This window comes from Scyliorhinus torazame, chromosome 16 (assembly GCF_047496885.1).
Source record: "Scyliorhinus torazame isolate Kashiwa2021f chromosome 16, sScyTor2.1, whole genome shotgun sequence".
NCBI classification, from domain to species: Eukaryota; Metazoa; Chordata; class Chondrichthyes; order Carcharhiniformes; family Scyliorhinidae; genus Scyliorhinus; species Scyliorhinus torazame.
The window spans coordinates 80,205,594-80,228,979 of NC_092722.1; the positions used below are offsets into that span (position 1 = coordinate 80,205,594).

Below are 23,386 nucleotides of genomic sequence, written 5' to 3' on the forward strand. Positions count from 1 at the left end.
CGGGGGGGGGGGGGGGGAGAGAAGGGGGAGAGGGAGGAGGAACTGTTCAGATGCCCCCCACATGCGGCATTTGCCCCGCACCCGCCCCCCCCCACCCGAGGAAGCGGGAAAAGGTTGATATTTGACCCCCCAAACTCCCCTGACCTGTCAACCAAGCCGCCAATCACAGAGAGAGAAGAGGAAACAGGTGGATGGCCACTGGAGCGAAAAAGGAGTAAAGGAGACGGTTTGAAGTCAAGACTTTTATTTTAATTCAGCAACAAGCATCCTAACGCCCCTCCCTCGCCGAGCAATGAGGGGGAGTGGAGAGTTAGTGGGGAATGGAGGATGGGTGTGTTGGATACACAGCAATCTACAACGTGGTTACATGGCGACTCGAGCAAGCGCGAGCTTGGAGACTGGGGTGGGTGGGGGAGAGGAAACGGGAGGGGGGGGGGCAGAACCACCTCTTCCCCCATCTCTCCGAGGTGGGAGTGCACGGGGAGGGAGAGAATTCTAATCTATTGCCTCTTCCGTCTGTCGTGACGTCAATCCGCCCAGGCTTTGATTGGTTATTTTTCAAGCCGAGGTGGGGGGCTGATCATGCGGATTTTTGGGGGGGGGTTGGCTGTAGGGTCTACAGGACCCATCACATCCATTTCCTGTCATGTGTGCATCCTGTCATACCCACTTCCTGCTCTGCGAACGACCTATTGCACCCACTTCCTGCAACATACATTTCCTGTCACACCCACTTTTTGTACATAAATTCTGTCACACTCACTTCCTATTACACCCATTTCCTGTCACACCCACGCCCTGCCTTGCCAACATCCTGTCACCCACTTCCTGTCACATCCGTTTCCCGTTGCACGAACATCCGGTCATACCCACTTCCTGCCGCATATACATCGTGCCACGCCCTCTTCCTGTCAAGTGTCTCTGATTCGCTTCTTCAGCCTGCCCCTCCCCCCCCCACCCACCACAGGCCAGGTGGCAACCAATGCCTGAAAGTTCCCTCTCCTGTCGAGACTACCCGCTGCCATCATCATGATGACTCCTCCCACCTCACCCTGCACCCCCCCCCCAGGATAGACTACCGAGCTGACTAAATGCTGTTCGACCCCATCACGAGGCCCCAAAAACTTAGAAAGCAAAAGAGCTGGAGTACAAATTTCAGGTCCTCATTTTTGAGGCAGGGAGATTGACGCCAATTTTAAGGCCCTGAATCTACAGGCAGGCAGCCAAATATCAACAATAAGGCCCCAATTCTACAAACCAGGAGATAAAACTAATTTTATGGCCTAATTATACAAGCAGGGAGATAAAGGCCAATTTAGGGCCTAATTATACATGCAGGGAGATAAAGGCCAATTTAGGCCTAACTACAGGCAGAGAGTTAAAGCTGATTTTAAGGCCTAATTATACAGGCAAGGAGATGAAGCTGATTTTAAGGCCCAATGATACAGACAGGGAGATAAAGCCGATTTTAAGGCCTAATTATACAGACAGGGAGATTAAGGGCTGATTATACAAACAGGGAGATAAAGGCTGATTTTATGGCATAATTATACAGACAGGGAGATAAAGGCCTGATTATAGGGCAGCACGGTAGCATAGTGGTTAGCACAGTTGCTTCACCACTCCAGGGTCCCAGGTTCGATTCCCGGCTTGGGTCACTGTCTGCGTGGGTTTCCTCCGGATGCTCCGGTTTCCTCCCACAGCCCAAAGATGTGCAGGTTAGGTGTTTTGGCCATGCTAAATTGCCCTTAGTGTCCAAAAAGATTAAGTGGAGTTACTGGGGTTATGGGGATAGGGTGAAGGCGTGGGCTTGGGTAGGGGTCTCTTTCCAAAGGGCCGATGCAGACTTTAAAAAAAAAATTTTTTTAGAGTACACAATTCATTTTTTCCAAATAAGGGCCAATTTAGCGTGGCCAATCCACCTACCCTGCACATCTTTTGGTTGTGGGGGCGAAACACACGCAAACACAGGGAGAATGTGCAAACTTCACACGGACAGTGACCCAGAGCCGGGATCAAACCTGGGACCTCGGTACCGTGAGGCAGCAATGCTAACCACTGTGCCACCGTGCTGCCCTGTGCCAGTGCAGACTTGGTGGGCTGAATGGCCTCCTTCAGCACTGTAAATTCGATGAAATACAGACAGCGAGATAAAGGCCGATTTTAAGGCCTAATTATACAGATAGGGAGATAAAGGCTGCTTTTAAGGCCTAATATACAGATAGGGAGATGATAGACAATTTTAAGGCCCAATGAGACAGGGAGTTAAAGGCCAATTTTAAGGCATAATTATACAGACAGGGAGATTAAGGCCTGATTATACAGACAAGGAGATAAAGGCTGATTTTATGGCATAATTATACAGACAGGGAAATAAAGGCCGATTTTAAGGCCTAATGATACAGGCAGGGTGATAAAGGCTGATTTTAAGGCCCTGAATCTATAGACAGGATGATCAAGGCAAATTTTAAGGCCCAATGAGACAGGGAGATAAAGGCTGATTTTAAGGCCCAATTATACAGACAGAGAGATTAAGGCCTAATTATAAAGGTGGAGAATTAAAGATCAATTTTAAGGCCCAATTGTACATGCAGGGAGATAATGGCCAATTTTAAGGCCTAATTATATAGACAGGGAGCTAAAGGTTGATTTTAAGGCCTAATTATACAGATAGGGTGATGATAGCCAATTTTAAGGCCCAATGAGCAAGCGAGTAAAAGGCCAATTTTAAGGCCTAATTATACAGACAAGGAGATAAAGGCCGATTTTGAGGCCTAATTATACCGATAGGAAGATAAAGGCCGATTTTAAGGCCTAATTATACAGGCAGAGAGATAAAGGTCGATTTTAAGGCCCTGAATCTACAGACAAGGAGATCAAGACAAATTTTAAGGCCCAATGAGACAGGGAGATAAAGGCCGATTTTAAGGCCCAATTATACAGACGGAGATTAAGGACTAATTTTAAAGGTGGGGAATTAAAGATCAATTTTAAGGCCCAATTGTACATGCAGGGAGATAATGGCCAATTTTAAGGTCTAATTATACAGATAGGGAGATGAAGGCTGATTTTAAGGCCTAATTATACAGATGAAAACCAATTTTAAGGCCCAATGAGACAGTGAGAAAAAGGCCAATTTTAAGGCCTAATTATACGGACAGGGAGATAAAGGCTGCTTTTAAGGCCTAATATACAGATAGGGAGATGATAGCCAATTTTGAGGCCTAATTATGCCGACAGGAAGATAAAGGCCGATTTTAAGGCCTAATTATACAGGCAGGGAGATAAAGGCCGATTTTAAGGCCCTGAATCTACAGAAGGAGATCAAGGCAAATTTGCAGCCCAATGAGACAGGGAGATTAAGGCCCGATTGTACAGGCAGGGAGATAATGGCCAATTTTAAGGCCTAATTATATAGACAGCGAGATAAAGGCCGATTTTAAGGCCTAATGATACAGTTGGGGAGATAAAGGCTGATTTTAAGGTCTAATTGTACAGACAGGGAGACAAATGCCGCTTTTAAGGCCTAATTATACAGACAGCGAGATAAAAGCCAATTTTAAAGCCTAATTATACAGGCAGGGAGATAAAGGCCGATTTTGAGGCCTAATTATACAGGCGGCATATGGCACAGTGGATAGCACTGGGACTGCAGCGTTGAGGACCGGGTTCGAATCCCGGCCCTGGGACACTGTCCGTGTGAAATCTGCACATTCTCCCCATGTCTGTGTGGGTTTCACCCCCACAACCCAAAAATGTGCAGGTTAGGTGGATTGGCCATGCTAAATTGGCCCTTAATTGGGGAAAAAAAAAATTGGATTTAAAATTTATTATACAGGCAGGGAGATAGATGTCAATTTTAAGGCCCAATCAGGCATGGAGTTAAAACCAATTTTAAGGCCTAATTATACAGACAGGAAGATTTAAAAAATATATTTTAAAGCCCTGAATCTGCAGGCAGGGCGATAAAGGCCAATGTTAAGGCACAATTGTACCGGCAGAGGGATAAAGGACAATTTTAAGGCCTAATTATACAGGCAGGGAGAAAAACATCAATTTTAAGTCCCTGAATCTACAGGGAGGGAGAGAGAGACACCCATTTTCTGAGATTGAGGAAGGGTTCAAATATGGCAAATCTGGGAGGACGTCGCGGAGCAGGCAAGGGGAGAGGATGCTGGGGATAGGTCCTCGAGGATCATGGTCCCTCCTTCTGCTGCCACTACCTCCCACCGAACGTTCCCAAATTTGGAGTGTACAAAAACCTGCTCTTGTCACCGACCCTGAGGCGCAAGGGGAATTGGGTATGCAGAGTTGGGGAGGGGGCTGGGGTGAAACAATCGAGCAATTTAGTATTTCCTGACCCTCACCCATTACAACACACATGCCCCACCCACCCATCCACCCCAACTCAAGGCAGGACATTGTTGCATCGGATGCGATGCTTGCCCCCATTGTTCCCGCGATAACGTCGGGGCCAACCGTACTGTGTCCGACGTAGATCAGCTGTGGAGACAGAAAGAGGGAGAGCAAAGACAAGCTTTTAGGTACAGAATAAATCTCTCTCTACACTGTCCCCATCAAACACTCCCAGGACAGGTACAGCTCGGGGTTAGATACATAGTAAAGCTCCCTCTACACTGTCCCCATCAAACACTCCCAGGACAGGTACAGCACGGGGTTAGATACAGAGTAAAGCTTCCTCCACACTGTCCCCATCAAACACTCCCAGGACAGGTACAGCATGGCGTTAGATACAGAGTAAAGCTCCCTCTACACTGTCCCCATCAAACACTCCCAGGACAGGTACAGCATGGGGTTAGATACAGAGTAAAGCTCCCTCTACACTGACCCCATCAAACACTCTCAGGACAGACACAGCACAGGGTTAGATACAGAGTAGAGCTCCCTCTACACTGTCCCCATCAAACACTCCCAGGACAGGTACAGCACGGGGTTAGATACAGAGTAAAGCTCCCTCTACACTGTCCCCATCAAACACTCCCAGGACAGGTACAGCACGGCGTTCGATACAGAGTAAAGCTCCCTCTACACTGTCCCCATCAAACACTCCCAGGACAGGTACAGCACAGCGTTAAATACAGAGTAAAGGTCCTTCTACACTCTCCCCATCAAACACTCCCAGACCAGGTACAGTAAGGGGCGTTACAACCGAGGGAATGGGCGATCTCACCTTTAATCTTCTCCTCCTCCAGGCAGATGGTCCTCAGACAAATCTCCTTGTTGACTACGAACATTCTTCGCAGGCTGATAGGGTGGGGAGGGAGAGATGCGGAAACAGTAAGTGAGAGATTAGACATGAAACTGCTCCCGTTCCCTCCTCTCCTTCCTCTCTCCCCCGGCTCACCGGATGCTCGGAAGACATGGAGAAATAGCAATGACCAGTAGGTCGCGCCCACCCCTCGACGCCCGTCCCCCATCCACTCCGTGCACACCGCCCCCCCCGTAGCTGAATTGAGTTCAGTTACCTGTAGAAGCACAGCTTGTGGATGCACTGTTTGAGGGGCTGATGGACCGAGTAGAGGCGGGTACATAGATACTGCTCCTCTCGGCACGCTGTAACAGAGAGGGGGAGAGTCACGGGGAACCCGACTACGCGCGAGGAGGCCTTTCCCTCACCGTGTCACTGGCTCTCCGAATGAGCCACTCCCCACCCCCACTTTCCTCCCAACCCCCTGGCACACTCCTCCTTTTCCGATAACCATTTCTCGATCGACCGGCACCCCCACTCCCCCGCCTTGTTCTCGGCACAGTTCTCTCCGCACCCTGACCACTCTCCATGTGAAAAGGATTCTCCTTGGCTCCCCTCTTGCTTCTTTCAACGATCCCGTCGAAAATGTGTCCCCCACTACTGTTCTCCCTGCTCCCCCATCCTCAGATTCTGCCCGTTGACTCTGCCCCAGACCCTCCTCGTGATTTGGAACTCCTCAATCAAACCTCCTCTCAGCCTTCGCTCTTCCCCAAGGAGAACAGACCCCTGATAACGGACCCATGATTTGCCTCGATCTCCCCACGTCACTCAATTCCTCTTGCTGGATTCTGCGAACCCGGACGCCAAAATCTCCGATGACGGCGAAATCAGGGGCGGTGCCGCTTTCGCAATGCTCCACCCCGTGAAAAGCGCCGTACTTGGAGAGTACAAGATGCTACGTCCCCGACCGGCCGAGTTCCCAACGGCGTGGGACACGTGCGGTCTCACACGTCGGGGACTCAGCGTGGCGACTGCGGACCGAGTCCGGCGCCACCACAGTAGGGGGAGGGCCGATCCGTGGGCAGGAATGGACATATTCGGGGCTGGGGGCATTGTGGTGGGGCAGTCCAGGGCGTGTGAGCCTGCCGAGGGGAGGGGGGACTATTTTGGGGGCCGGATCCGCGAGCGGCTGCCGCCATGTTGCACAGCGTGGCCACGGACCTGCGTGCTCTACGCTGCCGTTAGCTAGCCCCCAGCAAAACGGGGAATCGGTGCCATCGTTTTCATGCCAGTGTGCGGACATAATCTCCAAATCGGAGAATCCAGTCCCTCATACCTGGTACCATACTTGTCAACATTTCCACACTCTCTCTCTCTCTCTCTCTCTCTCTCCCGCCCGCTCTCTCTCTCTCTCTCTCTCTCTCTCCCGCCCGCTCTCTCTCTCTCTCTCCCGCCCGCTCGCGCGCACTCGCCCTCTCTATCATTCTCCCGCACTCACTATCTCTCTCATTATCCACCACTCCCTATGGGAGCGAGTTCCACATTCTCCCCATTCCCTCTGGGAGCGAGTTCCATATTCCCCCCCCAACTCCTTGTTTAAGTGAGTTCCACATTCTTTCCACTCCCTGTGGGAGCAGGTTCCACATTTTGCCACTCTGTATAGGAGTGGGTTCCACATTCTCCCCACTCTTCCGGGTCATTTAACCCCAACATCGCCTCTCTAACTCTTTCTAGATGGTTACAGAAATTGAGATGGCTGTAGGTGCTGGAGGAGGTTACAGATATAGGGAGGGTTGTAGGGCTGAATGAGGTCACAGAGATTTTCTTTTTAAATTTTAGAGTACCCAATTAATTCTTTTTTCAATTAAGGGGCAATTTAGCGTGACCAATCCGCCTAGCCTGCACATCTGTGTGTTGTGGGGGCGGAAACCCACGCAGACACGAGGAGAATGTGCAAACTCCACAGAGACAGTGACCCAGAGCCGGAATCGAACCTGGGACCTCGGCGCCGTGAGGCAGAGTGCTAACCACTGCGCCACCATACTGCCCTTGAGGTCACACAGATAGGGGTATGTGTGACGGTGTGAGTGAATATTTTTGTCTGACTGGGTGTTTTTGAGAGAGAGCTGGGGAGTGAAAGAGAGTGAAAAGGTGTTAATGAGTGAGTGAATTGAACATGTACCTGTCTGTCTGTGATTCTGTGCGAGTGAGTGATTGTGAGTGAGTGTGTATGTGTGTATGTGAGTGACTGTGTGTGAGAAGCTGTGTAAGTGTGTGTATGAGTGGCAGAGTGTGTGCGAGTGAGTATGAGTGTGTGCACTAGAGTGTGAGTGACAGAATGTCTGCATGTGTGTGTGCGAGAGTGTGCGCGAGAGTGAGCGCGCGAGAGTGAGTGCGCGAGTAAGAGCGCGCAAGAGTGTGTGGGTGAGTGTGCACCTGTGGGACAGGAATTTTGAGAGACATACCTGGTGGGGTCGGGTCCACATACTCCGAATAATCTGTCCAAGAGGAGAAAAAGCAAAAGGGAATCACTATCCGGTTACTTACGAAAAGCAACAGACAGAGAGAGCACTGCCTAGAGCCTCCTGGAGGGGGCGAGAGGCAAGCACAGAGCAAAATGTGTTACCTGAGTCTGGGGGAGTGACGTAACCAATGTCAGGCTCCTGAGCATCAGCAACCAAAAGTAGCAAGCCTGAAAGAAAGAAAACGAGAGAATTAGACTGACAAAGAGCAAGCAGCCTCTCGTAAAGTAAGCAGTAAATCTGCAGTGCGGAGCCAGTGTGCAGATAACATATGTAAACAATCACGGTGCAATTGTGCCCTCCCACCACCAGTGGCACCATCAAATTCACCCGTGTCTCCAAAGAACAAAGAACAAAGAAATGTACAGCACAGGAACAGGCCCTTCGGCCCTCCAAGCCCGTGCCGACCATACTGCCCGACTAAACTACAATCTTCTACACTTCCTGGGTCCGTATCCTTCTATTCCCATCCTATTCATATATTTGTCAAGATGCCCCTTAAATGTCCCTATCGTCCCTGCTTCCACTACCTCCTCCGGTAGCGAGTTCCAGGCACCCACTACCCTCTGCGTAAAAAACTTGCCTCGTACATCTACTCTAAACCTTGCCCCTCTCACCTTAAACCTATGCCCCCTAGTAATTGACCCCTCAACCCTGGGGAAAAGCCTCTGACTATCCACTCTGTCTATGCCCCTCATAATTTTGTATACCTCTATCAGGTCTCCCCTCAACCTCCTTCGTTCCAGTGAGAACAAACCGAGTTTATTCAATCGCTCCTCATAGCTTAAGACAGAGGTCGAGGGCTTCAGGCCCCAGTCTGGAGCTTATTAATTGCAGAGACATTCATAGGTCCCAATAAAGGAGTGCCGCACTGTCAGAGGGTCAATACTGAGGGAGCACCGCACTGTCAGAGGGTCAGTACTGAGGGAGTGCCGCACTGTCAGAAGGTCAGCACTGAGGGAGTGCTGCACTGTCAGAGGGTCAGTACTGAGGGAGTGCCGCACTGTCAGAGGGTCAATACTGAGGGAGCACCGCACTGTCAGAGGGTCAGTACTGAGGGAGTGCCGCACTGTCAGAAGGTCAGCACTGAGTGAGTGCCGCACTGTCAGAGGGTCAGTACTGAGGGAGTGCCGCACTGTCAGAGGGTCAATACTGAGGGAGCACCGCACTGTCAGAGGGTCAGTACTGAGGGATTGCCGCACTGTCAGAGGGTCAGTACTGAGCGAGTGCTGCACTGTCAGAGGGTCAGTACTGAGGGGAGTGTCGCACTATCAGAGGGTCAGCACTGAGGGAGCACCGCACTGTCAGAGGGTCAGCACTGAGGGAGCACCTCACTGTCAGAGGGTCAGTACTGAGAGAGTGTCGCATTGTCAGGGGGTCAGTAATAATGGAGCCCTGCGCTGTCAGAGGGTCAGTACTGAGGGGAGTGTCGCACTATCAGAGGGTCAGTGCTGAGGGAGCACCGCATTGAACATGTACCTGTCAGAGGGTCAGTACTGAGAGAGTGTCGCATTGTCAGGGGGTCAGTACTGAGGGAGTGCCACACTGTCAGAGGGGCAGTACTGAGGGAGTGGACTTCCGGTTGTGGCTATGTCTAGGTAGGTCGGATGGCTTTGGAGAAGAGAGGAGAACGGGCCCGAAAAAGCAAGATGGCGGCCGGCGGGGATCAGGCAACCTGGGCCCAGGGGTCCCGGGAGCAGCAGGAGTTTTTAAGAAGCTGCTTTGCTGACTTGAAGGCGGAGATGTTGGCCCCTATGAATGCTTCTATTGAAAGGCTGGTGGATACCCAGAAGATGCAGGGGACGGCGATTAAGGAGGTGCAGCAGAAGGCCTCTGATAACGAGGATGAGATTTTGGGCCTGGCGGTTAGAGTGGAGGCGCACGAGGCCCTGCACAAGAGATGGCCGGAGAAGCTGGACGACCTTGAGACTAGGTCGAGGAGGCAGAATCTGCGGATTCTGGGTCTCCCTGCAGGCGCGGGGGGGGCGGATGCTGGGGCGTATGTGGCCACGATGCTGAGTACGCTGATGGGCGCTGGGGCCTTCCTGCGGCCCCTCGAGCTAGATGGGGCGCACGGAGTCCTGGCAAGGAAGCCTAAGGTGAACGAGCCATCGAGAGCTATGGTGGTAAGATTCCACCGCTTCACCGGCAAGGAGTGTGTCCTGCGATGGGCAAAGAAGGAGCGAAGCAGTAAGTGGGAGAACTGCGAGATCCGTATCTACCAGGACTGGGGTGCAGAGCTGGCCAAGCGGCGTGCGGGATTCAACCGGGCCAAGGCGGTCCTCCACAGCAAAGGGGTGAAGTTCGGGCTGCTGCAGCCGGCGAGGCTGTGGGTCACGTACCAAGACCGGCACCATTACTTCGATACGCCGGATGAGGCGTGGACTTTTATTAAGAACGAGAAGCTGGGCTTGACTAATGGATGCTGGGGGGTGCGGTGTTGTGTTGGTTATCCCCCGTGTTTTCTTTTTGTTTGCCCCCTTTGCTGGGCCCTCGAGGTTCTGGGTCTGTTTGCTGTTTGTTTAGAGCTGCGTCACAGGCGGTGGCGACGGGCCGGACAACGGAAGCAGTTTGCCGGGTGGGGGGGCAGTTGCTCAACGTTGGGGATAGCACCCGAAGTTTGTTTGTTTGTTTGAGCTTTTTTTTCTTTCTCTTGACACACGGGAATAAGGGGGGGGGGGTGGGCTCTCTCTCCCTCACTTGGTTGGGAGTGGGGGGGGGGGGGGGGGGGGGGGGGGGGAGGTTGGAGGCCCATAGAGGGAGCCAACAGTGGGATTGGAGGTAGAGGCGGGAGCGGCCGGGGTCAGCATGAGTCAGCTGACTTACGGAAGTGCAATGGGGGGGGGGGGGGGGAGGAGGGGTTAAGCGGATGCTTGACTTGGGAGAGGGGGATCGGGGGGGTGCGGCTGGGATGTTGCTTTGCTGGCTGTGGGGGAAGCAACTTTCGGAATAAAAGGGGGAGTCGGGACAGGGAGCCTCCGCTGGGGGAGGCACGGACACATGGCTGGCCTAAAAAAGGGGATGGTTAGTCGTCGGTGGGGGGGGGGTAATTAACCCTCCGACCAGGCTGATTACGTGGAACGTGAGGCGCCTGAATGGGCCGGTCAAGAGGGCCCATGTGTTCTCGCACTTAAAGTGGCTAAAGGCAGACGTAGCCATGCTACAAGAAACGCATCTGAAGCTCGCTGATCAAACTAGGCTGAGGAAGGGGTGGGTGGGGCACGTCTTTCACTCGGGGCTGGATGCGAAGACCGGGGGGGTCGCAATCATGGTGAGCAAACGGGTGGCATGTGAGGCGAGGGGGTATTGTGGCGGATAAAGGGGGTAGATATATTATGGTGAGTGGCAAGCTGCAGGGGGCCCAGGTGGTGCTAGTGAACGTGTATGCCCCGAATTGGGACGATGCGGATTTTATGAAGCGAATGTTGAGTAAAATCCCGGATCTGGAGTCATGCAGTCTGGTAAAGGGGGGGGGGGGACGGGACTTTAACACGGTCCTGGACCCGGCACTGGACCGGTCTAGGTCTAGATCGGGTAAGAGGCCGGCAGCGGTCAAGGTCCTGAGGGGGTTCATGGACCAGATGGGGAGAGTGGGCCCGTGGAGATTCGCTCGGCCAAGGGCGAAGGAGTTTTCTTTCTTCTCCCAAGTCCACAAAGTCGACTCGCGGATCGATTTTTTCGTGGTGAGCAGGGCTCTAATCCCGAGAGTGGAGGGGGTAGAGTACTCAGCCATTGCGGTCTCGGACCATGTCCCGCACTGGGTGGAGTTGAGACTGGGGGCGGAGAGAGGCCAACGCCCTCTATGGAGACTGGACGTAGGACAATTGGCGGATGAGGAGGTCTGTGGGAGGATTAGGAGAAGTATCTAAAACTATGTGGCGACCAATGATATGGGGAGGTTTCAGTGAGTATGGTTTGGGAGGTGCTGAAGGCAGTTATCATTGGGGAGCTACATTTCTATCAGGTCCCACAGAGAGAAGAGGGATAGGATGGAGAGGGAGAGGTTGGTGGGGGAGATACTCCGGGTGGACAGGAGGTATGCGGAGTCCCCCGAGGAGGGGCTGCTGAAGGAGCGCCGGAGCCTGCAGGCAGAATTTGACTTGCTTACCACAGGGAAGGCAGAGGCTCAGTTGAGGAAGCTACAAGGAGCGGTGCACGTGTATGGGGAGAAGGCAAGTAGGATGTTGGCGCACCAACTACGGAAGAGAGAGGCGGCCAGGGAAATTGGGGGAATTAGGGACGGGGGGGTAACACGGTCCTGAGCTCGGAAAGGATCAATGAGGTCTTCAAGGATTTCTATGGTAAATTGTATGAGTCAAAACCCCCAGAGGGGAGGAAAGGGATGAAGCAATTCTTAGACCCACTGAGGTTTCCGAAAGTGGAGGAGGAGCTAGTTGAGGGCCCCGATTGAGTTGGAGGAATTGGTTAAAGGTTTGGAGGGTATGCAGTCGGGCAAGGCCCCGGGACCGGACGGATATCCCGGAGAGTTCTATAGGAAGATCTCAGAGCTGTTGAGCTCGCTGTTGCTGAGAACCTTCAACGAGGCTAAGGAACGGGGAACCCTTCCCCCGACGATGTCGCAGGCCTTGATCTCGCTCATCCTTAAGCGAGATAAGGACCCGTTGCAATGTGGCTCCTACAGGCCGATATCGCTCCTTAATGGAGACGCCAAGCTGTTGGCCAAGATCCTGGCCACTAGAATTGAGGACTGTGTCCCGGGGGTGATCAATGCGGACCAGACAGGGTTTATCAAGGCAGCTGAACACGAATGTGCGGAGGATCTTGAACGTGATCATGATGCCATCGGAAGGAGGGGATGCAGAAGTGGTGGCTGCAATGGATGCGGAAAAAGCCTTCGATCGGGTGGAGTGGGAGTACCTGTGGGAAGTGTTAGGCAGATTTGGATTTGAAATGAAATGAAATGAAAATCGCTTGTCACAAGTAGGCTTCAAATGAAGTTACTGTGAAAAGCCCCTAGTCGCCACATTCCAGCGCCCGTTCGGAGGGGCTGGTACGGGAATCGAACCATGCTGCTGGCCTGCCTTGGTCTGCTTTAAAAGCCAGCGATTTAGCCCAGTGTGCTAAACCAGCCCCTGAATTTATTGGCGAGGAATTCATAGGGTGGGTCAAATTACTGTATCAGGCCCCCGTAGCGAGTGTGTCCACGAACCGGCTGCAGTCAGAGTACTTTAGGCTGCATCGAGGAACGAGGCAGGGGTGTCCCCTGTCCCCCCTGCTGTTTGCCCTGGCAATTGAGCCGTTGGCCATGGCGCTGAGGTGGTGTAGAAACTGGAGGGGGCTGGTTCGGGGGGGGGAGCATCGTGGTTCACTGTACGCGGATGACTTGCTCCTGTATATTTCAGATTCGGTGGAGGGGATGGGGGAGGTCATGCAGATCCTAAAAGATTTCGGGGATTTCTCAGGATATAAGTTGAATGTCGGGAAAAGCAAGCCTTTTGTGCTCCATGCGAGGGGCCAGGAAAAAAGAGACTGGGAGAGCTCCCACTCAAGATGGTGGAGAGGAGCTTTCGCTACTTGGCATACGGGTGGCTAGGAGTTGGGATGCCCTGCACAAGCTCAACCTAACGCGGCTTGTGGGTCAGATGGAGGAGGACTTTAAGAGGTGCTACCGCTACCTTTGCCTCCTTGGTAGCCCGGAGACGGATCTTGTTAATGTGGAGGGACGCAAAACCCCCAAATGTAGAGGCTTGGGTTAGTGACATGGCGGGGTTTCTAAGTTTGGAGAGGATAAAGTTTGCCTTGAGAGGGTCCTTGATGGGGTTCTCCAGGAGGTGGCAACCGTTCCTTGACTTTCTCGCGGAACTTTAAGTGAGGAGGTCAGCAGCAGCAGCAAACGGGGGAGGTGGGGGGCTGTATGGGTTGTGGATAGATTTTTCTTGTAAATGGTAGTTATCCCACCTTGTTTTGTTAATTTGTTAATTCAGATTTTTCTTGTAAATGGTAGTTATCCCACCTTGTTTTGTTAATTTGTTAATTCTTTTTTTGTTTTTTGTTGCCTTTTGTTTAGTAGTGATTTTGTAAAAATTCTGTAAAATTTTGAATAAAAACATTTTTTTACAAAAAGCACTGAGGGACTGCCGCACTATCAGAGGGTCAGCACTGAGGGACTGCCGCACTATCAGAGGGTCAGTACTGAGCGATTGCCGCACTGTCAGAGGGTCAGTACTGAGGGAGTGCCGCACTATCAGAGGGTCAGTACTGAGGGAGTGCCGCACTATCAGAGGGTCAGTACTGAGCGATCGCCGCACTGTCAGAGGGTCAGTGCTGAGGGAGTGCTGCACATTCAGAGGGTCAGTACTGAGGGACTGTCAGAGGGTCAGTACTGAGGGAGTGCTGCACTGTCAGAGGGTCAGTGCTGAGGGAGTGCTGCACATTCAGAGGGTCAGTACTGAGGGACTGTCAGAGGGTCAGTACTGAGGGAGTGCCGCACTGTCAGAGGGTCAGTGCTGAGGGAGTGCTGCACATTCAGAGGGTCAGTACTGAGGGACTGTCAGAGGGTCAGTACTGAGGGAGTGCCGCACTGTCAAGAGGGTCAGTACTGAGGGAGTGCCGCACTGTCAGGAGGTCTGTACTGAGGGAGCGCTGCACTGTCAGGGGGTCAGTACTGAGGGAGTGCCACACTGTCAGGAGGTCTGTACTGAGGGAGCGCCGCACTGTCAGGGGGTCAGTACTGAGGGAGTGCTACACTGTCAGGGAGGTCTGTACTGAGGGAGCGCCGCACTGTCAGGGGGTCTGTACTGAGGGAGCGTCATCCTTTCTCTCCCTTGCTTTCTCATCTATTTCTCGCCCTCCTGTCTCTCTCTCTCGGTCTGTCTGTGTCTCACTCTCCTTTGTCGATCGCTCGGTCTAGCTCTCTGTCACTTTTCTCTGTCTCTCATTCTCTCCTCTCGCTCTTGACTCTCACTGTCTGTCTGTATATCACTCTCCTCTGTCGATCTCTCTGTCTCACTCTCTCTGTCTCTTTCTCACTTTTATCGCTCTCTCTCACTCTAGCGCTCTGTCACTCTCTCCCTCTCGCTCTCTGTAATACTGGAGAATAGATGACCATTGTGGAGTTTGGACGCTGTGCCTTTGGCAGTAGGTATGGTTGGGGCCATGGGGAATTGTTGGCAAGAGAGTGAATGACCTCATTTGGCTGACACTTCTCCAGCTGGAAGTGGTTTTCTCCACAATCCAAACTGTGATCGCATCATCGCAGCACTGGCTCTCAGGGAGTCTCCATATCTGCTCACCCATCAGCCGAGTATCTGTCTCTCTCCCCTGTCACTCTCCCCCTCGGTCTCGGTCTCTCTCTCTCCCCCTTTGCCTCTCTTCCCATCTCTCTGCCTCTCTCTTCCTCTCTCCCCCGTGTGGGCAGCACGGTAGCACAAGTGGCTAGCACTGTGGCTTCACAGCGCCAGGGTCCCAGGTTCGATTCCCCGCTGGGTCACTGTCTGTGCAGAGTCTGCACGTTCTCCCAGTGTCTGCGTGGGTTTCCTCCGGGTGTTCCGGTTTCCTCCCACAGTCCAAAGACGTGCAGGTTAGGTGGATTGGCCATGACAAATTGCCCTTAGTGACCAAAAAGGTTAGATGGGGTTATTGGGTTATGGGGATAGGGTGGAAGTGAGGGCTTAAGTGGGTCAGTGCAGACTCGATGGGCCGAATGGCCTCCTTCTGCACTGTATGTTCTCCCTCTCTGCCCATCTGTCTCTCTCCTTCTCTCTCTGCTTCTCTCTGCTTCTCTCTCCTCTCTCTCCCCGTCTGCCTCTCCCACCTTCTATCTCTCTCCTCTCTCTCACCCTCGCTCCCTTTCTGTCTCTCGCTCTCTCTACTTCTCTTCCCCTCTGCCTTTCTCCCGTCTCTCTCCCTTTCTCCCCTTCTGTCTCTCTCTCCGCTGCTCTCTACCTCTTTTGCCACCTATGCCTCTCTCTCCTGTCTCATTCCTCCTCTCTGCTTCTTTCCCCATCTCCCTCTCCCTCTGTCTCCCTCCTCTTCTGTCTCTAGAACATAGAACATACAGTGCAGAAGGAGGCCATTCGGCACATCGAGTCTGCACTGACCCACTTAAGCCCTCACTTCCACCCTATCCCCATAACCCAATAACCCCATCTAACCTTTTTGGTCACTAAGGGCAATTTGTCATGGCCAATTCACCTAACCTGCACGTCTTTGAACTGTGGGAGGAAACCGGAGCACCCGGAGGAAACCCACGCAGACACGGGGAGAAAGTGCAGACACCAGACAGTGACGCAGCAGGGACTCGAACCTGGGACCCTGGCGCTGTGAAGCCACAGTGCTATCCACTTGCGCTACCGCTCTCTCCTCTCTGTCTGCCTCTCTCTCCCCTTCAGTCTCTTTTCCCCCTCAGTCTCTTTTCCCCCTCAGTCTCTTTTCCCCCTCAGTCTCTTTTCCCCCTCAGTCTCTTTTCCCCCTCAGTCTCTTTTCCCCCTCAGTCTCTTTTCCCCCTCAGTCTCTTTTCCCCCTCAGTCTCTTTTCCCCCTCCCCTTTCTCTGATTCTCCATTTGTCTCTCTCTCTGCCTCGCTCTCTCGCTCTCTCTCTGCCTCGCTCTCTCGCTCTCTCTCTGCCTCGCTCTCTCGCTCTCTCTCTGCCTCGCTCTCTCGCTCTCTCTCTGCCTCGCTCTCTCGCTCTCTCTCTGCCTCGCTCTCTCGCTCTCTCTCTGCCTCGCTCTCTCGCTCTCTCTCTGCCTCGCTCTCTCGCTCTCTCTCTGCCTCGCTCTCTCTCTGCCTCGCTCTCTCGCTCTCTCTCTGCCTCGCTCTCTCGCTCTCTCTCTGCCTCGCTCTCTCGCTCTCTCTCTGCCTCGCTCTCTCGCTCTCTCTCTGCCTCGCTCTCTCGCTCTCTCTCTGCCTCGCTCTCTCGCTCTCTCTCTGCCTCGCTCTCTCGCTCTCTCTCTGCCTCGCTCTCTCGCTCTCTCTCTGCCTCGCTCTCTCGCTCTCTCTCTGCCTCGCTCTCTCGCTCTCTCTCTGCCTCGCTCTCTCGCTCTCTCTCTGCCTCGCTCTCTCGCTCTCTCTCTGCCTCGCTCTCTCGCTCTCTCTCTGCCTCGCTCTCTCGCTCTCTCTCTGCCTCGCTCTCTCGCTCTCTCTCTGCCTCGCTCTCTCGCTCTCTCTCTGCCTCGCTCTCTCGCTCTCTCTCTGCCTCGCTCTCTCTCTCTCTCTGCCTCGCTCTCTCTCTCTCTCTGCCTCGCTCTCTCTCTCTCTCTGCCTCGCTCTCTCTCTCTCTCTGCCTCGCTCTCTCTCTCTCTCTGCCTCGCTCTCTCTCTCTCTCTGCCTCGCTCTCTCTCTCTCTCTGCCTCGCTCTCTCTCTCTCTCTGCCTCGCTCTCTCTCTCTCTCTGCCTCGCTCTCTCTCTCTCTCTGCCTCGCTCTCTCTCTCTCTCTGCCTCGCTCTCTCTCTCTCTCTGCCTCGCTCTCTCTCTCTCTCTGCCTCGCTCTCTCTCTCTCTCTGCCTCGCTCTCTCTCTCTCTCTGCCTCGCTCTCTCTCTCTCTCTGCCTCGCTCTCTCTCTCTCTCTGCCTCGCTCTCTCTCTCTCTCTGCCTCGCTCTCTCTCTCTCTCTGCCTCGCTCTCTCTCTCTCTCTGCCTCGCTCTCTCTCTCTCTCTGCCTCGCTCTCTCTCTCTCTCTGCCTCGCTCTCTCTCTCTCTCTGCCTCGCTCTCTCTCTCTCTCTGCCTCGCTCTCTCTCTCTCTCTGCCTCGCTCTCTCTCTCTCTCTGCCTCGCTCTCTCTCTCTCTCTGCCTCGCTCTCTCTCTCTCTCTGCCTCGCTCTCTCTCTCTCTCTGCCCTCGCTCTCTCTCTCTCTCTGCCTCGCTCTCTCTCTCTCTCTGCCTCGCTCTCTCTCTCTCTCTGCCTCGCTCTCTCTCTCTCTCTGCCTCGCTCTCTCTCTCTCTCTGCCTCGCTCTCTCTCTCTCTCTGCCTCGCTCTCTCTCTCTCTCTGCCTCGCTCTCTCTCTCTCTCTGCCTCGCTCTCTCTCTCTCTCTGCCTCGCTCTCTCTCTCTCTCTGCCTCGCTCTCTCTCTCTCTCTGCCTCGCTCTCTCTCTCTCTCTGCCTCGCTCTCTCTCTCTCTCTGCCTCGCTCTCTCTCTCTCTCTGCCTCGCTCTCTCTCTCTCTCTGCCTCGCTCTCTCTCTCTCTCTGCCTCGCTCTCTCTCTCTCTCTGCCTCGCTCTCTCTCTCTCTCTGCCTCGCTCTCTCTCTCTCTCTGCCTCGCTCTCTCTCTCTCTCTGCCTCGCTCTCTCTCTCTCTCTGCCTCGCTCTCTCTCTCTCTCTGCCTCGCTCTCTCTCTCTCTCTGCCTCGCTCTCTCTCTCTCTCTGCCTCGCTCTCTCTCTCTCTCTGCCTCGCTCTCTCTCTCTCTCTGCCTCGCTCTCTCTCTCTCTCTGCCTCGCTCTCTCTCTCTCTCTGCCTCGCTCTCTCTCTCTCTCTGCCTCGCTCTCTCTCTCTCTCTGCCTCGCTCTCTCTCTCTCTCTGCCTCGCTCTCTCTCTCTCTCTGCCTCGCTCTCTCTCTCTCTCTGCCTCGCTCTCTCTCTCTCTCTGCCTCGCTCTCTCTCTCTCTCTGCCTCGCTCTCTCTCTCTCTCTGCCTCGCTCTCTCTCTCTCTCTGCCTCGCTCTCTCTCTCTCTCTCTGCCTCGCTCTCTCTCTCTCTCTCTCTGCCTCGCTCTCTCTCTCTCTCTCTCTGCCTCGCTCTCTCTCTCTCTCTCTCTGCCTCGCTCTCTCTCTCTCTGCCTCGCTCTCTCTCTCTCTGCCTCGCTCTCTCTCTCTCTGCCTCGCTCTCTCTCTCTCTGCCTCGCTCTCTCTCTCTCTGCCTCGCTCTCTCTCTCTCTGCCTCGCTCTCTCTCTCTCTGCCTCGCTCTCTCTCTCTCTGCCTCGCTCTCTCTCTCTCTGCCTCGCTCTCTCTCTCTCTGCCTCGCTCTCTCTCTCTCTGCCTCGCTCTCTCTCTCTCTGCTCGCTCTCTCTCTCTCTGCCTCGCTCTCTCTCTCTCTGCCTCGCTCTCTCTCTCTCTGCCTCGCTCTCTCTCTCTCTGCCTCGCTCTCTCTCTCTCTGCCTCGCTCTCTCTCTCTCTGCCTCGCTCTCTCTCTCTCTGCCTCGCTCTCTCTCTCTCTGCCCTCGCTCTCTCTCTCTCTGCCTCGCTCTCTCTCTCTGCCTCGCTCTCTCTCTCTGCCTCGCTCTCTCTCTCTGCCTCGCTCTCTCTCTCTGCCTCGCTCTCTCTCTCTGCCTCGCTCTCTATCTCTGCCTCGCTCTCTATCTCTGCCTCGCTCTCTATCTCTGCCTCGCTCTCTATCTCTGCCTCGCTCTCTATCTCTGCCTCGCTCTCTATCTCTGCCTCGCTCTCTATCTCTGCCTCGCTCTCTATCTCTGCCTCGCTCTCTATCTCTGCCTCGCTCTCTATCTCTGCCTCGCTCTCTATCTCTGCCTCGCTCTCTATCTCTGCCTCGCTCTCTATCTCTGCCTCGCTCTCTATCTCTGCCTCGCTCTCTATCTCTGCCTCGCTCTCTATCTCTGCCTCGCTCTCTATCTCTGCCTCGCTCTCTATCTCTGCCTCGCTCTCTATCTCTGCCTCGCTCTCTATCTCTGCCTCGCTCTCTATCTCTGCCTCGCTCTCTATCTCTGCCTCGCTCTCTATCTCTGCCTCGCTCTCTATCTCTGCCTCGCTCTCTATCTCTGCCTCGCTCTCTATCTCTGCCTCGCTCTCTATCTCTCTCTGTCTCGCTCTCTATCTCTCTCTGTCTCGCTCTCTATCTCTCTCTGTCTCGCTCTCTATCTCTCTCTGTCTCGCTCTCTATCTCTCTCTGTCTCGCTCTCTATCTCTCTCTGTCTCGCTCTCTATCTCTCTCTGTCTCGCTCTCTATCTCTCTCTGTCTCGCTCTCTATCTCTCTCTGTCTCGCTCTATCTATCTCTGTCTCGCTCTATCTATCTCTGTCTCGCTTTTTGTCTTGCTCTGCATCCCTCTGTCTCCCTCTCTTTCTCCTTCTCCTGCGTTTCATTGGTGTCCATCTCCCAGACTGCCGCAGTGCTCCACATCTCCCAGACTGCCGCAGTGCTCCACATCTGCCAGACGCGGCCTGTGATGCCCCCCCCCCCCCCCCCCCACTCCGTGCCGACACCCACCGTGTCCCCGCTGGGGAACTCTTCACCCTCTCTGGGCACCCTGGCTTAATTCCAGAAGGGAGGGTCCATGGCTGTGCAGCACCTGCACACTCACCAGAGAGGCTCACCACGGCCACACAGAAAGTACCGGCAAACATGTTTTCATGTGACACTGGGAGGTTCCTGCCGGATCCGGGAGCTGTGCTGATGAAGGCCAGATGGAGCGAATCTGGAATGAGAGAGATAGGCAACAGAGTTAAAGCGTTCTGAACCCAGAGACTGACAATCATTCTTGTTAGGTATGCAACCGTTAGCCGTCTGCCCCGTTGAGAGGACCGTCAAACGCCACCTTGCCCTCCAATGTTGGCTCCCTGCCGATGTACTGGCTCAATTCAACTACAAACATTCCGCTGACGGAAAGTCCTGCTGCCTATCCTGCTGGCGGCGGCACGCTGACGAACTAGCCTGTTTATCCCACTCCTCATCCTGACCCACCTGCCTCTCCAAGTTTGTGCCCCGTGAAGAATTTATCCAATTTTCAGCTTTGGAAGCTGCGGTTGAATCTTCTTCTGCCACCCTTTCATGCAGCGCACCAGAGATCACAAGAATTTAATATCCCTGTCTTTCTTTGTCTCTCTCTCTCTGCCTCTCTCACTCTGTCTTTGTCTCTCTTACTCTCTGTCCAACCATCTCTCTGACTCTCTCTTAATCTCCCTCTCTTTCCCACTGTTTTTTTCTCTCTGTCCCTCTTTCTCCGTCTTGTCTCTCCATGTGTTTCTCTCTCTTTCTGTCTCTCCCATTCTTTCTCCATCTGTCTCTCTCTCTACCTGTCTCTCTCCGTCTCTTTTGTCTATCTCACTCGCTCCCACTGTATTACCCATTCTGTGTCACACTTTCAGGCTTTTCATTTTCCCTCCCTCTCCTTCACTCTCTTCTTCCTTCTCTCTCTCTCTCCCTCTCTCCTTCCTTCTCACTCACTCTCTCTCCTTCCCTCACTCTCTCCCTCCTCTCATTCTGTGTCAGTCTCTTTGTTTTCCATGCTCTTCCTCTGCCTCCCTTCCTCTCTGTGTCCATCACATTCTCTCTCTCTCATTGTCTCTCTGACTCTCGTCCATTCTCTCAGTGCCTTTCTCATTATCTGTTAATTTGTCCGTCTCTCTTATTCAGTATTTTTCTGCCTCTCATTCTGTACGTCTATCTTTCGCTCACTCTCTCCAATTCCTCTCTGCCTCTATCTGTTTTATCTCTCTGTCAGTAGCTCTCTCCCACTCACTCTCTCCCCCTTCATCCTATTTACTGTTTTTCTGTCTCTCTCCACTTCTCTCCTTCAGCCTCTCCGTCTCTTTCTGCACCCCTCTAGCTCTCTCTTTGAGTCTCCCCTGTTCCGCCCTCTCTCTGTCCGTCTCTCCCCCTCTGCGGGCCCTCTCCCCCTCTGCGGGCCCTCTCCCCCTCTGCGGGCCCTCTCCCCCTCTGCGGGCCCTCTCCCCCTCTCTGCGGGCCCTCTCCCCCTCTGCGGGCCCTCTCCCCCTCTGCGGGCCCTCTCCCCCTCTGCGGGCCCTCTCCCCCTCTGCGGGCCCTCTCCCCCTCTGCGGGCCCTCTCCATCTGCATCATCTCTGCCTCCGTACCCTCTCTCCCTCCCTCGCCCTGCCCACCTCTCTTTCTTTCTTGCTCTGCCTCCCTTCCTCTCGCACTGCCTCCCTCCCTCTGCTTCTCTTCATCTCTCTGCCTCTCTCTCCCTGTTTTTCTCACCCTCCCTCCCTTTCTTCTTCTGTCTCTCTTTCTCTGTCTCCTCAGTTACTGTATTTCTCTATCTCTCTGTCTGTCTGTCTCTCTCTCTTTCTCAGTCTGTGTGTGTGTCTCTCTCTCTCTCTGTTAGTCTGACTCTTTCTCAGTCTCTCTGTCTGTCTATCTCTGTCACACTCTCTCTCTCTGACTCATTCTCTCCCTGTCTCACTCTCTCTCTGTCCCTTTGTCTCTCCATCACACTCCCGCTCATCCTCCCACCTTACCGTCTTGATGCCTGTGCCACTGTCGCTGTGTCACTGCCTTGGGATCGGCCCTCAATCGTGATCTCCACGCAAAGGGAGGAATGTGGCTGTGTCTGTGTCCAGTTAATCTGCTGCCTGGAAAAAAACCAAAAAGCGAGAGTGAGGGAGAGACATTGGCGGCAGTCAAATGGGTTAGAGTACTGAGTCTGAACAAACATTAATTACTACATGCCTTTGGTATGTAGTTAGGCACAGCTCCATTAGTGATTTCAGACTTAACTCAGAAAATGTTCTCCTCCCATTATTCTCCGAGATAGTGGCAGAGCTCACTCAGTACTGGCCCTCCGACAGTGCAGCACTCCTCAGTACTGACCCTCCAACAGTGCAGCTCTCCCTCAGTACTGACCCTCTGACAGTGCAGCACTCCCTCAGTACTGCCCCTCTGACAGTGCAGCTCTCCCTCAGTACTGACCCTCTGACAGTGCAGCACTCCTCAGTACTGACCCTCCGACAGTGCAGCACTCCCTCAGTACTGACCCTCTGACAGTGCAGCACTCCCTCAGTACTGACCCTCCGACAGTGCGACGCTCCCTCAGTACTGACCCTCCAACAGTGCAGCACTCCTCAGTACTGACCCTCTGACAGTGCGACGCTCCCTCAGTACTGACCCTCTGACAGTGCGGCACTCCCTCAGTACTGACCCTCCGACAGTGCAGTGCTCCCTCAGTACTGACCCTCTGACAGTGCGGCACTCCCTCAGTACTGACCCTCCGACAGTGCGGCACTCCCTCAGTACTGACCCTCCGACAGTGCGGCACTCCCTCAGTACTGAACTTCTGACAGTGCAGCACTCCCACAGTACTAACCCTCCGACAGTGCGGCTCTCCCTCAGTACTGACCATCTGCAAATTACCTGTGTCCTCAGAGAGGCCATTCAGCCCCTTGATCCAGCATGCTAGCTTCTTGAAACCGTAACATTTCTTCATAAACTCCAGACAGTTGTCCATACTCTGGGAAGTGGCAAATCATTGTGGGTTTCAGCAATTCTCTCAAAAAATGCAGTCAGTGTGGTGTCGGTGAGTGAGTTGAAGACTGGAATCTAATCGAGGGGTTGGAGGTGGTTGATATATAGATTAACAGATACCCAGAAGTAAACTACAGATTGGAATCTAATCGAGTGGTTCAGGGTGGTTAATATATAGAATAACAGATACCCGGGAGTGAGTTACAGACTGGAATCTAATCGAGGGGTTCAGGGTGGTTTATATATAGAATAACAGATACCCAGGAGTGAGTTACAGACTGGAATCTAATCGAGGGTTCAGGGTGGTTAATATATAGAATAACAGATACCCGGGAGTGAGTTACAGACTGGAATCTAATAGAGGGGTTCAGGGTAGTTTATATATAGAATAACAGATACCCGGGAGTGAGTTACAGACTGGAATGTTTGGAGGTTTGGATGTTACTGACACAGTAAGGATGCGGAAGTGCATTACTGCACGTTACAGTGCGATCCAATATATACACAGACAGCTGCTATATATATATACACACACATACACACTCAATCA

At 53.4% G+C, this 23,386-nt stretch overlaps 1 protein-coding gene across 2 annotated transcripts; it reads right to left on the minus strand.

Moving 5' to 3' along the window:
• Window positions 1-227: 227 nt before the first annotated feature.
• On the minus strand, window positions 228-23,034 carry LOC140392901 (uncharacterized). 2 transcript variants are annotated; one of them, XM_072478669.1, is made up of 8 exons: window positions 22,726-23,034; window positions 21,834-21,947; window positions 19,939-20,052; window positions 7,836-7,901; window positions 7,675-7,707; window positions 5,487-5,574; window positions 5,192-5,265; window positions 228-4,503 (listed from the first exon to the last, which is right to left on the minus strand). In XM_072478669.1, exons 1-8 carry the CDS (start codon window positions 22,817-22,819, stop codon window positions 4,409-4,411), a joined length of 678 nt encoding a protein of 225 aa, XP_072334770.1. In that variant the 5' UTR covers window positions 22,820-23,034; the 3' UTR covers window positions 228-4,408. The 2 variants fall into 2 exon arrangements, with proteins under 2 accessions (XP_072334770.1, XP_072334772.1); XM_072478671.1 differs by lacking the exon at window positions 22,726-23,034 and adding an exon at window positions 22,093-22,244.
• Between the last annotated feature and the right edge of the window lie 352 nt (window positions 23,035-23,386).

Excerpts from the sequence above, each read along its gene's own strand:
- LOC140392901 (XM_072478669.1), bottom strand. The coding sequence starts at position 22,819 with ATGGACAACTGTCTGGAGTTTATGAAGAAATGTTACGGTTTCAAGAAG. Across the intron at positions 5,575-7,674 it reads TGTGGACCCGACCCCACCAG|CGTGCCGAGAGGAGCAGTAT; the intron begins GTATGTCTCTCA and ends TCTCTGTTACAG. Across the intron at positions 4,504-5,191 it reads GGAGGAGGAGAAGATTAAAG|CTGATCTACGTCGGACACAG; the intron begins GTGAGATCGCCC and ends CTGTCTCCACAG.